Raw genomic sequence first — 14,775 nt, forward strand, 5'->3', positions numbered from 1 at the left:
GAAGGCACTCCCTGTTCATCTGACAGTCCAGGTTACTGCATGTATGGTAAAGGGTCACTTAAAGGGGACTTACGAAAAGGATCCTTAATCCCTGTGAAATCGATGACCTTCTTGTTTCTCTCTAAGTAATTACTCCACAAGTAATATTACATTGTCTTCTGGTGGGATAAAAGTCCAAGATAGTGGGGACAAGTATATTTGCTGTTGTTTAATGTCCTGAACTTTTCACCAGAAGATGGCAGCAGGCTGATGTTAGTCACAAATATTTCTATGGCTTATTATTGGATAAACGTGGATATACTGTGCTAGATACTTGAAACCAAATAGCTTATCAGAGCTGAACCAAGAAACCTGGCATGGCAAAGTGTTGCATGTGAAGCCTTTTTGTGGCTTTCTAGCTCTGGCTGGCAGATGGTCTGCAAGTGCTCTGCAAGTCCTGGCCATTGTTCAGTGATATCCTTTCAGCTGACAGTTTTTCAAGAGCATTTATTTATATTAAGAAAAATCCAAGTAGGTAGAACTGTTGCTTTAAGAAGCTTGAATCATTATGTTTTGCATTTCAGCTCAAGAAAATATTTCATTCTGTTTCTAGAATTAATTTTTCTGGCAATGAACTTCAGTTAAATGTGAATGTACATTTTCTGTGACAGAAACAGCAAAAGTGAAGAAAGGACTGGAGCCGATACTGGATGGTGCAGAAAGAATTACTATTTTCAGTGAAAAGCCTATGTAAATAATGCTACAATATATGGAATTCAGCAGTTCTTGCAAATGTTTTGTGGTATCTTTAATGGAAAATAAGCTAGGTTAGCCAGAGAAACAAAGATGGGTTTTGCCCTCTAGCCATAACTTAATCTTTGCCATGGTATATGTTTAATATAGCTAAAATACCAGAGTTAGATACACTTTTGAATATTCTATTTTCAATACATGCAAATATTGCAGAATAAATTCACCATTGCAAACCCATTCTGTCAAGAATGTATGCACAGGAAAATGCAAGTCTTTCTCTTTCTCTCTCTAAAACAGCAGATCCAGCCAGTGTGATCTATTGTACCACAGGTTGATGAAACTTACTGCCAAACCTTTGTATTTCCCTGTGCGCTGAAGGCTGAGTAACATGTTCAGAATGGGCAGACATGTAAGAAGAGATAACCAGCCTAAGGTCCCTTGCTCTTACCCAGACCCACCTGTCCACTAACAAAACTACAGATTGAGTCCAAGATGCCACAGTCTAAGTGTTCCCTGCTGTTGCCATTTATTACTATATGTTGATTCCTAATCCACATCCAAAACAGGGATGTGCCTGCAGTTGTCTTTAATGACCTATTTACAGCAAAACATGGTAGCAATTCCAAAAAACCCAAGAAAAGTAAAAGATACAAATGCTTTTAAGCTGTGCCTCTCAAGTGAGTCTCCATCTCTGGAAAATTTGATGTTTGTTGTGTAAGTAAAATTGTACCATACTCCATATTGACAGTGGGTCTGGACTGATCTGCTACAGACAATCTTAATTTCTGTGATTTCTGAGCTGGGGGGAAACTGGTGGAGTTTTTCTCTCATTGTATTCAAAGCACAGAGAGAGATAAGGAGTCCAGTGCTCTCTGAGCTCTTGACGTTCGCAGAGAGAGAGAGAGTGGGAGTTTTTCTTTGCTTTTTTCGCTGGTTTTCCTTGTTAGCTACAGCAAGAAAGGTTTTCCAGGCCTTTCTGGGTCTTTTTTCTGGAACTGTTCAGCTTCTCTCTGGTCCAGAACCCCAGTACAATAGCCCAGGGGGCTCCTGAACTGCTCTGTGGGTGCTGGGCCTGAGCCCCAGAGGGGCTGAGAGAGACTGAGCGACCAAGCTGCACCCCACAGAAGGACTCTGAACTACAGAAGGACTTTCTGAATTTGCTACCTCTTCAGAGAAGTGAGAGGTTTAATTGCCTAATATTATTCATTTTTTTCATGCTTGTGAGTACTTTGCTTGTTAAATAAACAGTTTTTTCAGTTTTCTCCCAGGAGATTTTTTTTCCTGAACTGGTTGGGGTAGAGGCTTCTGGAATTTGCTTTCTAGAGGAGACAGCTTTGGGAAGTTTTGTGCCAAATCTGTCCCAAACCAGGACAGGCTTATTAGGAAAATTATGTATGAAAACTTCAAGTTCCATTATATGAGAAGAGCCTTTCCAAGTATATTTATGGAAAAGCAATCACAATGTCATTATTGAAATAGTCCTTTCGATATGCAAGACGTCATTTATTTGTGGCATTTGGTTAGTTTAAATTGTGGCATTTGGTTAGTTTAAGACAAGCAATTGCATTCCCATTAAAGCCTGAGATGATGATCATCATGTCTGATGACCAATTTAGTGTAAACCAAAAAGCAGGAGTGAAGAATGACAGATTTCAAACGTTCGTGTATATTTTTATTAAAAATATTTTCATGCACTCTACTTAGCATTAAAGGTTTCATATGGTGTACTTCCAGTATGTTCTGTTTGTTTTTTAAGGGGGACAAGTACCTCTGGCTAGTGAGCTATCATGAATTCATGCACCTACAAGAAAGTGCAGTACTGTAAGGGTGCTTTAACAGGCCAAATACACAGTGTGTATTTTGCCAGATTTTTCTACAATTAATGCAAGCTGCCTAGTTATATAATCAAATTGATCACTGAAAACAAAATCCAGGTTTCCCAAATAATGGTTCTTCCTGGTGTTATGATGCCACTTTTCCCTTCTCACACACTTCATCCTTCCTCCTTAAGTCCTGGATGCCCCTCTGAAGGCTTTTCACAGTCCCCTCCAATATGTTCATATCCTTTTACTTTGTCTGTCCTCTTGGAAGGACAGGCAGTGCCTTTAGTGTTTCTTCCCAGCCTCCCTCTAGGCATATTTGCTCTTTCTAGTTTCAGGAGTTCCTCTTCCCTGCTTACAGCCTGATTCTTTGCACATACCTGATTCCTGCAGGGACTTTTCTGATGGGAAACTTGTGGGAACTGCATTTTAAAGTGAAAGAACAAGGTATACCTTCTGAGATCCTAGTTGTCTGTGAAAAGGGCTGGAGGAGGTCCTAATTGGACTCACAAATTATTTAAATGCTTACATCCTGCTTCTTCAAAGCAGCTAGCCTGGTCCCAGTGTGTGGAAAGAAGGAAGTCACCAATGATAGACAATCCATAGTGGCATTTTAGCTTGATTAGTATGGAGATTACTCAAAAAATCAGTCTATTCCCACTGTGCCTCATTTTTGCAGATGTAATGGGGATGTCTTGCACTACCCAGACTGAGCTGCTTTCAGAGACATCATAGAATCATGGAATGGCTTGGGTTGGAAGGGAATTTAATTATCATTTTCTTCCAACTCTGGTGCCATGGGCAGAGGTTCCTTTCACTGGACCAGACTGCTCAAAGCTCCCTCCAGCCTGGCCTTGAACATTCCTAGGGATGGGGCATCCACAACTTTGCGAAACCTGTACCAATACCTAATCCCCCCTAACAGAAGGGAATTTCTTCCTAATACCTAATCTAAAACTACTCACTTTCACTTCGAAGCCATTCCCCTTGTCCTGTCACTACATGCTCTTGTAAAAAGTTTCTCTACATCTTTCTTCTAGGCTCTCTTCAGGTGTTGGAAGGGTCACAGTTAGGTCACCTTGAAGCTTCTCTTCTCCAGGCTGAACATCCCCATTTCTCTCAGCCTTTCCTCATAGGAGAGCTGTTCCATCCCTCTGATCATCTTATTAACTCTCCCCTGTACTTGCTCCATCAGTTCCATGTCCTTCCTGTGCTGGGACCCCAGAGCTGGATGTAGGGTTCCAGGTGGGCTCTCAGCAGAGCAGAGCAGAGCAGAGCAGAGCAGAGCAGAGGGGCAGAAGCCCCTCCCTGGCCCTGCTGCCCACGCTGCTTTGGATGCAGCCCAGGACACATTTGACTTTCTGGGCTGAGAGTGCCCATGGCTGGGTCATGTCCAGCCTCTCAGCCACCAGCACCCCCAAATCCTTCTTGGCAGGGCTGCTCTGATCTGTTCATCCCCAGCCTGAGCTGGTGCTGGGGCTTGCCCCAGCCCATGTGCAGCACCTTGCACTTGGTCTTGGTAAACATTATGAGGTTCCCACTGGCCCAATTCTTGAGCTTGTCCAGGTCCCTCTGAATGGCATCCTGTCTTTCATTTGTCAGCCACATCACTCATCTTGGTGTCACTTGCAAATTTGCTAAGAGTGCACTTGATTTGACTATGCCATTAATAATGATATTAAATAACACCATTCCTAATACAGAGCACTGAGGAACTCTGCTTTTCACTGTTGGATTGCTGGGCTGTTTATTTTTCTCAGCTTTGTTATTCTCCAGTCTTGATGCTTAGAAGTCCTCATACTTACACGCAGCCCATTACCCTGATGGAATTCAGTTCTGGGACTTTTCCCTGCTCCTTGGAGAATGATGTTCGAAGTATTTGTCCACAGAAGGAACTCATGAATTCATAAGTAGGAATCTGATCCTTTAAAATGGATTTGAGACCTTCCCTCTCCTCAAATGGTGTCTGTTGCCTGATCTTGATGCTTACTTCCTATGTCATCTGAGGCACAATCGTGAGTAATACCACTGTTGTCTTTGCTGAGTCAAAGTAGAGACCTAAGAGAAGACAATGGCTATTGAAGTCTTACCAGCTAACACCACCCATTTGTCCTCAGAGAATCCTTTAGTCTGGAAAAAACCCAGGAACATCAAGCCCAGCCATTAACTTAGCCAGGTCTACCAGTAAACCCTATTCCTAAGAGCCACATCTACATGGCTTTTAAATACCTCCAGGAGTGGGGAATTCAACCATGTCCCATGGGCAGCATGTTCCAATCTTTTACAACCCTTTCTGTAGAGAAATTCTTCTTAATATCCATTCTAAACCTCCACTGGTGCAATTTGGGACCATTTCTTGTCATCCTTTCAAGGAGAAAAGACACCTCCAGCTGGCCACACCCTCCTTGCAGGTAGTTAGAGAGAGTGATAGGGCCACCCCTGAGCCTCCCCTTCTTCAGTATAAACAACCCCAGTTGCCTGAGCCACTCCTCCTAGGACTTGTGCCTCAGATTTTTCACCAGCTCCATTGTCCTTCTCTGGACGCATTCCAGCGATTCAGTGTCTTTCCTCTAGTGAGTGTAGTGTAGTGAGTACACTCACTACTTACTACTCGTGCAGTGAGTACACTCACTACTTACTACTCGTGCAGTGAGTAGTGAGTGTAGCCCAAAAGCGAGCACAGAGCGGCCTCCCCAGTGATGAGCACAGGCCATGATCCCTGCCCTGGCCCTGCTGGCCACACTCTTGCTGGTACAGGCCAGGATGCCCTTGGCCTTCTTGGCCACCTGGGCACTGCTGGCTCATGTTCAGCCAATGGTGACTGCATCCTTGAGTTCTTTGCCTTGGGCCCCTTTCCAGACACTTGCCCCAGCCTGCAGCACTGTCTGGGCTGTTGTAACATGTTGGGTCCCCAGAGGACAGTCCTGCACCTCCTGCTCTGAGGGAGCCCATGTTCTCAGCACTCATGGGCTGAATTACGGCAAAACAACGCTGTGTGATTAATTAAAAAGTTTTACTTATGGTAGGAAGGATCTAAATCTTATGGTAAATTGAAAGGTCTGTGGCAGCAATGATTTAAACTTTTCTGGACAGCCACAGATTGAACTTTTCTGAACAGCATGCGACAATGGTGATTTTTGAACAGCCTGCAGCAGCAGTGATTCAAACTTTTTAAGCAGAGGAAGAAAGGAAGAAGGAGAGTTAGGAAAGTAGAAGTAAAGAAAACAGATCTGTGTTACCACTCAGGGCACCAGTACTGCCTCTGGTCTCTTTCCTCTGGATGGCAGGTGCATGGATGATGGATGCATACCTTCACTTCTCCCTGTCACACCATTTATAGACCAGTCCTTGCAGGTGCATCTTGTTATTCCCAAACTTTTCAGAAGGGGTTGAATGGTCTCAAGGTTTCAAATCTGTTCTTAAAAATAATTACTCAAGATAAAGAAGCTGGTCCCAGAGAAGCACTATGCTGCTTCTGCAAGACCCTCTTTTCTAACCACATCTTATCTAGTTGGCATGGTAACATTCCTTTTCTGTTCTGTCAAATGTTTGAGACATTAGCTCTTTCAGGTTAAGTCTTTCAGGTTTTCAGTCTCTCACACGGATGAAGGGCAGGACTTGGCATTTGGCCTTGTTGAATCTCATGCCATTGGCCTTAGCCTATAGGTCCTGCCTGTCCAGATACCTCTGCAGAGCCTTCTGACCCTCTGGCAGATCAACACTCCTGCCCAGCTTGGTGTCATCTGCAAACTGAGTAAGGCTGCACGCAATTCCCTCGTTCCCATCATTCATAAAGATACCAAACAGGGCTGACCCCAATACTGAGTCCTGGTGAGCCCCAGCTGGATCTAACTTCATTCACCAACACTCTTGGGACCCAGCCATCCAAGCAGTTCTTTACCCAGTAAAGAGAGTACCTGTCCAAGCCAGGAGCATCATTTTCTCAGGAGAAGGCTTTGGGAGATGGCATCAAAGGCATTACAAAAGTCCAGGTAGACACATCCACAGCCTTTCCTTCATCAACTAACCACGTCACCTTGTCATAGAAAACAATCACTTTAGCCAAGTGGGACGTGGGACCTGCGTTTCACAAATCCAGGCTGACTGGGCTTTATCCTCTGGTTGTCTTGCACTTGCCTTAGAATGACATTCCAGATTATCTACTCTGTGACTCCTCTGACACCAAGGTCAGGCTAATGGGCCTGTAGCTCCCCATATCCTCCTTCCAGCCTTTCTTATAGTTGGGGGTAATATTTGCTAACCTCCAGTCTTTTGTGACCTCCTTGGTTAGCCAGGGTGGCTTGTAAATGATGGAGAAGTGGCTTAGTGATGACTTCCTTCAGCTCTCGCAGAACCCATTCTGATGTAGAACTCTGCTGACTCCATCCCCTTCTTACACCTACTTACAGAAAACCTTTCATCACTCTGGTAAAGTACTGCCTACCTGTGATCCATTTCTTGGCTCTGGTACTTATTGACTGTTTTAAATATGGAACTGGGCAGTGACTGGCTTGGACAGACCCTCTCCATTACTGGGCTCTCCCTGCTGCTGAGGATGCTGAATGTCTGTTGTGTTCCAGCTTGTCTTTTCCTGACCCTTCTTAAAAAATAAATTTGCTTCAGATTCCTGAAAACAGCATGCCAAGTGGCTGGAACATGTGTTACATCTACATAAGGACCCCTTGATGTTGGTTATTTTTTATTTCTGAATTTTTGTTCTTACCACTATACCTAATACTTTGCAATGTGAATTCTCTCTTCTTCAGCTTTACACGGACTTTTGAGAGCCTTGTATATTTTGCTAAAATGTATCACTAATACAGTGTATTCAGAGGCTCAGGCTCCTGCCCACTCAGCATCACTCCAGAAGCAAAGTGCAATATTAATACTTTAATAGCTCCTATACTGACTGCTTCTCCTGGCTGACTGCCAATGGTCTAAACAGATCTGCACAGCAGCGGAGAAAGTACTTCTGAGGTAAGAAAGTGCATTTCCTTGTGCCAGGCAGCAGACTCTCTGCCCTGTACCAAAGGATTTGGACAGTGAAATAGGTTCAGGATGCTGAATGTTGGATGGTTGGATGGTCAAGTTTTCTTCTCAGTCTCGTTGTGGTTCTGCAAGGTTGCCCGAGAGTTAAGTAACATTAATTACCTCAGCATCTTCAGTTGCTCTTTTAAAGCAATAGCTGAGAAAAAGCTGACTGTCTGGCCATGCTGATGTTTCTTTGCCCAACTGGTGTTTTGCTGTAAAACTGTTCTGATGTTACCTCCCTAGCCTGGGCTGAACTGGGTGTCCAGCATGGTCTGGGAAGGCTGTTGTTGCCTCTCTCCTTTGTTTCCTATGCACAGTAGATAGCCTGCTATAATTATTGCCCTTTAAAAGGAGTTATGTCTTCTGGTGTAATTCCACTGTAGAACAGAGATGGGTGGAAAGAAGGGGAAACCTGGCCTGGCTGGGGTTATCAAGAGCTGCCTCTGTTCCTTTTGCAGCGTCCATGTTTTAAAATGTAAAAGGTGTGTGTATTTCACTAACTGCTTGTATCATATCCAAGCTTTCTTAGCTGGGGGAGGTAAGGGAAAGTATTAATTTCTTTGTGTGTCCAGAAAAAGGAGCTCATTTTTTTCTGGAACAAAAAAGAAATAATGAAATTATTCTTCACAGAAGAGCTTACATAGCACATGAATTGTTGCCACAGAAACCTAAACCATCTGAATAGCATGTCAAGAGACATGAGAATATGGATTTGACCTCCACTTACCTCCTCCTACACTATATCTCAAGTATCTTCATGTCTCTCCTGGAGGATGAGGAGACATATCCCCAGGACCAAGATGGGTATAAGAACCACTTACAAAGGTAAGCAGCCCCTGCAACTTTGTTCAGGACTTCACAGATAACTTCACTTTTTAAGAAGACAGATCAAAACATTGTGCAGTTTTTATTCCTTCTCTATATGTATGCTAACACACTGTGCAGGAATCATGCAGACAGAAATAGGTAGTTGGTAATACAGCACTGCATTAATGGTAGCATTGAGATCTCTGTGTATTCACCTCCTTTCCATACCTAACAGGCCTACAGGAATCCTTGGTAGAAACAGGGCCATGGGAATTCCTGTATGTTGATCCCACAACAGGATCTTTAGGATGTACTGAACATATTCCTGGTACTGCATAGCTGATCCACACATTCAGTGGATGAGGCATGTCTAAAATATACAGAATTTCCTAGGTCTGAGCAGTTCATGAAGCATGAGACCCTTTCTGTGTTTGCTGTGGAGTTATTCCTTGAATGTGCAAGAGATGTATACAAGAAGTATAGACACAATGCACGAGCTCTACTGCTGGTAAAACAGGTAGGCTGTGCATCTAACTATGTCCTTGTTTCTCAATTGCACTAACTTGGTGGCTTGTCTCTTTGGGAGCTTTTCCCCCTCCTCTTCAGCAGCACTAATTGTCTTCCCCGTGCACTGGGAGAAAACCTTCAGTTACACAGTTAGAGCAACCCTCCTAGTTTTGGTAGGAAGTCATAAGTAGAAAGTCAGAGGATTTTACCTCCCCTCTGCTCACCTTTCTGCTAGCTAACATGGATAGGCAGATAAATAGTTTTGTGTGTTTCTGTATTTCATTTTATTATGCTGTGCAAATGTAATAGCTTATGACTGGTGCTTATTACTGCAGATTTGTCCCAATGTACACAGGCAATATTTTCTTGGAAGTGAAAATGATGAAAGAAGTTGGGGAATAAAAGGCATGTGAATGCATCATTAAAATTACCTGGCTGAAATGATTGAAAGTTGTACTTTATTCTAACTGCTGCATGTTTGCAGCTGCATGTTTGCAACAGCATAAACTGCAGTTTGTACATCAAACACACAGGAAATGTCCATTTAGAACGACTTGAATTGTGAAGACTATGACCCACAGGTGCAGAATATCCATATCTACACACTTTTGAACACTTTATTTTGCATAGGCAATGTCACCAGATGGTATTCATTGGAATAACTTTGGTGAAACCAATAAAAAAAGCTGCTATGTGCAAGGTGTGGATCTGTCTTTCTGTGTTTAGATATCCTTAACTTCTCCATATCTGAAACATATGTATATTTTGGTCTTTTTTCAGTGTTTAGGTCAGCACCTTAAGTGTAACTCCAGAGCTCTAATAAAAGGTATTGCAGCCACATTTGGTTACAATTTACAGTATTTTTCCAAACGCTGCAAATGGAAATTTTTGTCCAAGCCCCCTCAAAGATCGAGTTGCATACTGAATAAATTCTCTTAAAGGCCCAGATTCAACAAAAATTGCAAGTTTTCATGGCACTATTCTCTAAGCATTGCTAGGTTTTAGTGATCCCTACTGTCATGGTTTAACCCCAAGCAGCAGCCAAGCCCCAGGCAACCACTCGCTCACTCCCCTACCAGCAGGATCAGGGAGAGAATCAGAAGGGTAAAAGCTGGAAAACTTGTGGGTTGAGATAAAGACACTTTAATAGGGAAAGCAAAAACAGTGCACAAAACCAAAGCAAACCAAGGAATTAATTTACTGCCTGGGCAGACAGGTGTTCAGCCATCAAGAAGAGAGCAGAGCTCCATCACAGGTGACAGTGATTTGGGAAGACTAACACCATCATTCCAAATGCCTGCCCACGATCCCCTTCCCCCCACTTTATGTACTAAACATGGTGCCATATGGTCTGCAATGTCCCCTTGGTCAGTTTGGGTCACTTCTCCTGGCTGTGTCTCCTCACAACCTCCCAAGCACCCCCAACTTCCTCACCAGCATAGAGTACAAAAAAGCAGGGCTGTGTGTAAGCCCTGCTCAGCAATAACATAAATATCTCTGTATTACCAACTCTCGTGTTCAGCACAAATCCAATACGCAGCACTACACCAGCCACTGTGAAGAAAGTTATCTCACCTCAGCCAAGTGTTTAGAACATTGTATTCAATTAATTATCATAACTAAAGTATTGGAACAGCATCTAAAATAGTGCTGCTCTGGTATCAAGTTACCTTTCCTACTGTATTGTAATGTTCTTTCCCACTGAACACATCATATACCAAATGACACTGTAGGGTTAAGTTGTTGCTATTGCTTATCACAGTTCATGTCAAGTGACTTTGCAACTTAAAGTTTCAAAATTCTCATCTCCTCCAGGCTACACATGTAGCTGTTTCTGCTTATCTTCAGATATGAAATCTAATTTTAATTAAGTCTTGCTTGGTTATAGGGAGATGTGCCTAACCCTACAACAACATATGGTTCATATCCTGAATTCCCTCCTGTACCCCCTAATGTTTTCAAGATTGTGCTACATGGGAAACTATTAATATCTACGGTTAAGAATTAGAGTTGAAATAAAACTGTAACATATTTTGAAGGAATAGTAGCACTGCTGGCTTACACTAAGTAAAACAAATTCATAATGCCTATGAGGTCTCCAAACGTGTAGAGCTTATAAATTTAAAAAATTGAAGACAGATGGACTTGCTTATCATATTTTGAATATTTTGCAAGAGCTGTGGTTACATCCAAAATGCACAGAGTGTTCTCCAACAAAGATGATGGGAGAACCTGAAAAGTTTTTTGGTAGCTCTTGGTTGGCAGCTGAAATGTGAGATCTCTGAACAAATCTCCTCTTAGAGGTGGTCTGAATCTTCTCACTTTTTAACACTTTATTAATGCATTTCCTGTAAAAACCCATCTGAGTATGTTCCTGGTTCACCCTGTTGGAATGTTTCTCCAGGAAAATGATGTACCCTAGGCATGGGCACACGGTCAGCATCTCACCATTGTGGTGGTGCCTGGACATCTCCTACTTCCCAAGGGAAACAGGAGTGCCCAATTCTGATTGGATTGAAGAATTCAAATATCCTGATGCAAATACCCTAATTGCATCATTTACTCTATAGCACTTTGACATCTAGACTTCCTTCCTGTGCAGAGTCAGCTGGAAGCTTATTTGCCTCATGATTCTTAGTGTGGTTTGAAAGGAAGGAAAATTATAAAAAGAAAAAAAGCCCACCCCTTGGGTTAGATCCAAGACTATTTCATTTCAGCTTCCTACCAGTAACCATAATGGTCTCTAGGGAAAGTTGCACAAAATTACTAGTAAGGGGAAAAAACGATGGTCTTCCTCAGCACTGGTCAAAGAGTTAGGCAGTTTTGCCATAGATTCCTGGTGTGACAGCACAAATCTTTCAGATTACAGGGCCTCATTTATTTCCCTGATATCCTGTCAAGAAAGGAACATATGAATGCCCCTAAAATACCACCTAAAATGTTTTCTTAGTCATAAATTTGGATCCAAGATTTCTGGAATATGGGCTGTTTCTTCAATATAATTCAGTGTTTGACATTAGTGCAGACTTATTCTGCAAATTCCAGCACAGTTTTTCTAATAATGAAGAATTAGGTCAGAGTTGCAAGTTCTTTCTCAGCTTCTGTTTGTTCTGAGAGCAGGAGCATCAGGGAGAGCAAAGCCAAGGGCCGAGGAGATGCAACACAGCACAGCTTGCTAACACCAAGATGAGCTGCAAGCCTCTGAACTTGGCAAACCATAGGCAGCATTCCAGCTGTGCAGCTGAGGAATTGGGTCAGCCACCAGGCCAAGTGAGGAGGTAGAAAGAGGAGGGGTGGCACTGCAGCTCAGCCTTTAGAGTGGAATGGTGGATGTCTCGTTCTCCTTGTCCTAGAGATGCTGTGTGAGACATCCAAACCTTCTGCAGACAGAAACCTTCTGCACCTTCTGTGCCCAGAGCCAGCCACAGCACAGCAGCCGGAAGGTGTTTGAAGTAGCTACATGCTACACCTCCATGATTCCTGGTTACCGAGCATGAGGATGGCACCCACTCAGTTACCTGCAAAAAATGTCTCTGTGAGACTGAGAATATAATTGAATCTTCCCTCATGGTATTTCAAGGTCTCTGTAGGCATGAGTGGGTACAGGTCTGTTTGATTCAACTTTCTGTGTAGATGCACAGCATTTCCGGGGTGTAACACAGTAGTGTATAATGTATTCTACAGCTGCTCTTTGAATAAGATTTGTGAAACACTACATCACAAACAAATATTTATTGAAGTAGAAAATGTAATGATCATAATATTGATATATGGCTGGACTTGTCAAAGGATTTCAGTTGAGCATTTCAATATGACTCCTCTTTCATTTCAGATGACTGTGTGTTACAGAATGAACAAAGACAGAGCAGATCAGACCAAACAATAGGTTTGCTCCATCAAAAGAGAAATTTTACCACAGAACCATTGTCCAGAATGACAGTTTCTACAGGGGACTGGTTGCCACTCAAAGCTGTAAACCTCTGAATCTGGGCCAGAAAAACAAGGCTCCCTTTGAGTACATAACCAATTACAGAATGAATTATGGATGGGTAGAGTCCAATAAGATGACGTTTAACAAGTCCAAGTGCCAAGTCCTGTATATTGGCCACAATAACACCCAGCAGCATTACAGGCTGGGGATGGTGTGGCTGGACAGTGCCCAGAAAGGGACCCGGGGGTGCTGGTCCACAGCCGGCTGGACATGAGCCAGCAGTGTGCCCTGGGGGCCAAGAAGGCCAAGGGCATCCTGGCCTGTGTCAGGAACAGTGTGGCCAGCAGGAGCAGGGAGGTCATTCTTCCCTGTACTGGCACTGGTGAGGCCACACCTCGAGTGCTGTGTCCAGTTCTGGTCCCTCAGTTTGGGAAGGACCTTGAGATGCTTGAGTGCGTCCAGAGGAGGCAACAAGGCTGGTGAGGGGCTTGGAACACAAACCCTGTGAGGAACAACTGAGGGAGCTGGGGTAGCTCAGCCTGGAGAAAAGGAGACTCAGAGGTGACCTTATCACTCTCTACAATCTCCTGAAAGGTGGCTGTAGTCAGGTGGGAGTCAGTCTCTTTCTCCAGGCAGCAACTGACAGAACTAGAGGTCACAGTCTAAAGCTGTGCCAAATGAAATACAGGTTGGATATTAGGAATTTTTTTTTATGGAAAGAGTGATAAAGTACTGGAATGGTGGTGGAATCACCATCCCTGGATGTGTTTAAAAAAAGGTTGGATACGGGACTTGGTGCCATGGTTGAGTTGAGGTTTTAGGGCATGGGTTGGACTCGATGATCTTCAAGGTCTCTTCCAACTTAGTGATTCTGTGATGTGCCACCTCCTCTGGTGAAACATTATGTCCATAAAATTCAGATATATAAGGTCAATTATGTTTCATTTGATGGCCTCACTACACACAAATTTTTTTACCAGGGGTGGGCTGGTCAGCCAACTAAGCTTCCAAAACCATACCAGACAAAACCAGCCCCTGTTTTCCCTTCTCCACTACAACTGAATTTCAGAACAAACACAAAGCTTGACTACAGCCTCCTATATTCACCAGAAAACCTGATATTTATCTTCCTCCTCTGGAGAAAATGGACATTCACACCACTACTTGGACACATTGAAAGCACCTAAATGAAAAGCCAGCCAGGATGTGTCAATCTGTGGCCCAGCTTAATAAAATTACTGAGCCATTTAACAGCTCTTCTATAGTGAAGGAAGACTATAAGCCTTGGCTATGAAACAGACTAAAAGCCATCACTCATGCTCCAGACTTTCCCAGCAGAACTAATAGATTTCTTGGCTACATTTTGGACCCATCATGGACCTCATTCTCTCACAGTTATTCTCTCTTGTAAACCTACAAGCCTGTCTGGTCAAGCCCAAAGCATCACAATCTCCCAGATGCTAAAACAACCTACACTGCCAGTTACACACCAAAGGGCTTTGCTAGATGCCTGGCCCCTTGCAAAGACCCATCCCAGTTACATCTTTGAGAAAACTGATGCGGACAGCTTGATTTTGTTTGGTAAACAAACTTCTTTTAAACCAGTTGCTGTTTTCATATTTGGAGAACTCTTAAAATAAACTTAATTCCCTGGCACTGACTTTTTCTGGTAAATTTATACAAGTCAAGAACATAAAATCCAGGGAAAAGACATATTGATTTTTGTTTCTCTGTATTTTTTTTTTTCATACCTAACTCTTGCTTATTGATTGAGAGATCTCCTCCTCCTGAGACAGTAATAGAAAGATCTCTTAGTAATAAGAGATGTTATTATTAATGAAAAGGGTGGCATAAAAACAGAGGTAAAACAGGTGAATTGCCTGATGTGAAGTCACATGTAAAAGTCATTGCTGGATAACAAAGTCTGATATCTGGCCTTTTCCCGTA

At 43.0% G+C, this 14,775-nt stretch overlaps 1 protein-coding gene across 1 annotated transcript in view; it reads left to right on the forward strand.

Moving 5' to 3' along the window:
- The window catches only part of SAXO1 (stabilizer of axonemal microtubules 1), a 20,822-nt gene extending 6,354 nt beyond the window's left edge, over positions 1 to 14,468 (forward strand). The window contains 9 exon segments of the mRNA XM_077172187.1: positions 8,113 to 8,309; positions 8,311 to 8,408; positions 12,730 to 12,750; positions 12,753 to 12,946; positions 13,695 to 13,868; positions 13,871 to 14,151; positions 14,153 to 14,234; positions 14,237 to 14,359; positions 14,361 to 14,468. Coding sequence (XP_077028302.1) covers positions 8,113 to 8,309; positions 8,311 to 8,408; positions 12,730 to 12,750; positions 12,753 to 12,946; positions 13,695 to 13,868; positions 13,871 to 14,151; positions 14,153 to 14,234; positions 14,237 to 14,359; positions 14,361 to 14,468 — 1,278 coding nt within the window.
- Positions 14,469 to 14,775: the final 307 nt, after the last annotated feature.

The sequence above is a fragment of the Agelaius phoeniceus genome, chromosome Z (genome assembly GCF_051311805.1).
Source record: "Agelaius phoeniceus isolate bAgePho1 chromosome Z, bAgePho1.hap1, whole genome shotgun sequence".
NCBI lineage: Eukaryota > Metazoa > Chordata > Aves > Passeriformes > Icteridae > Agelaius > Agelaius phoeniceus.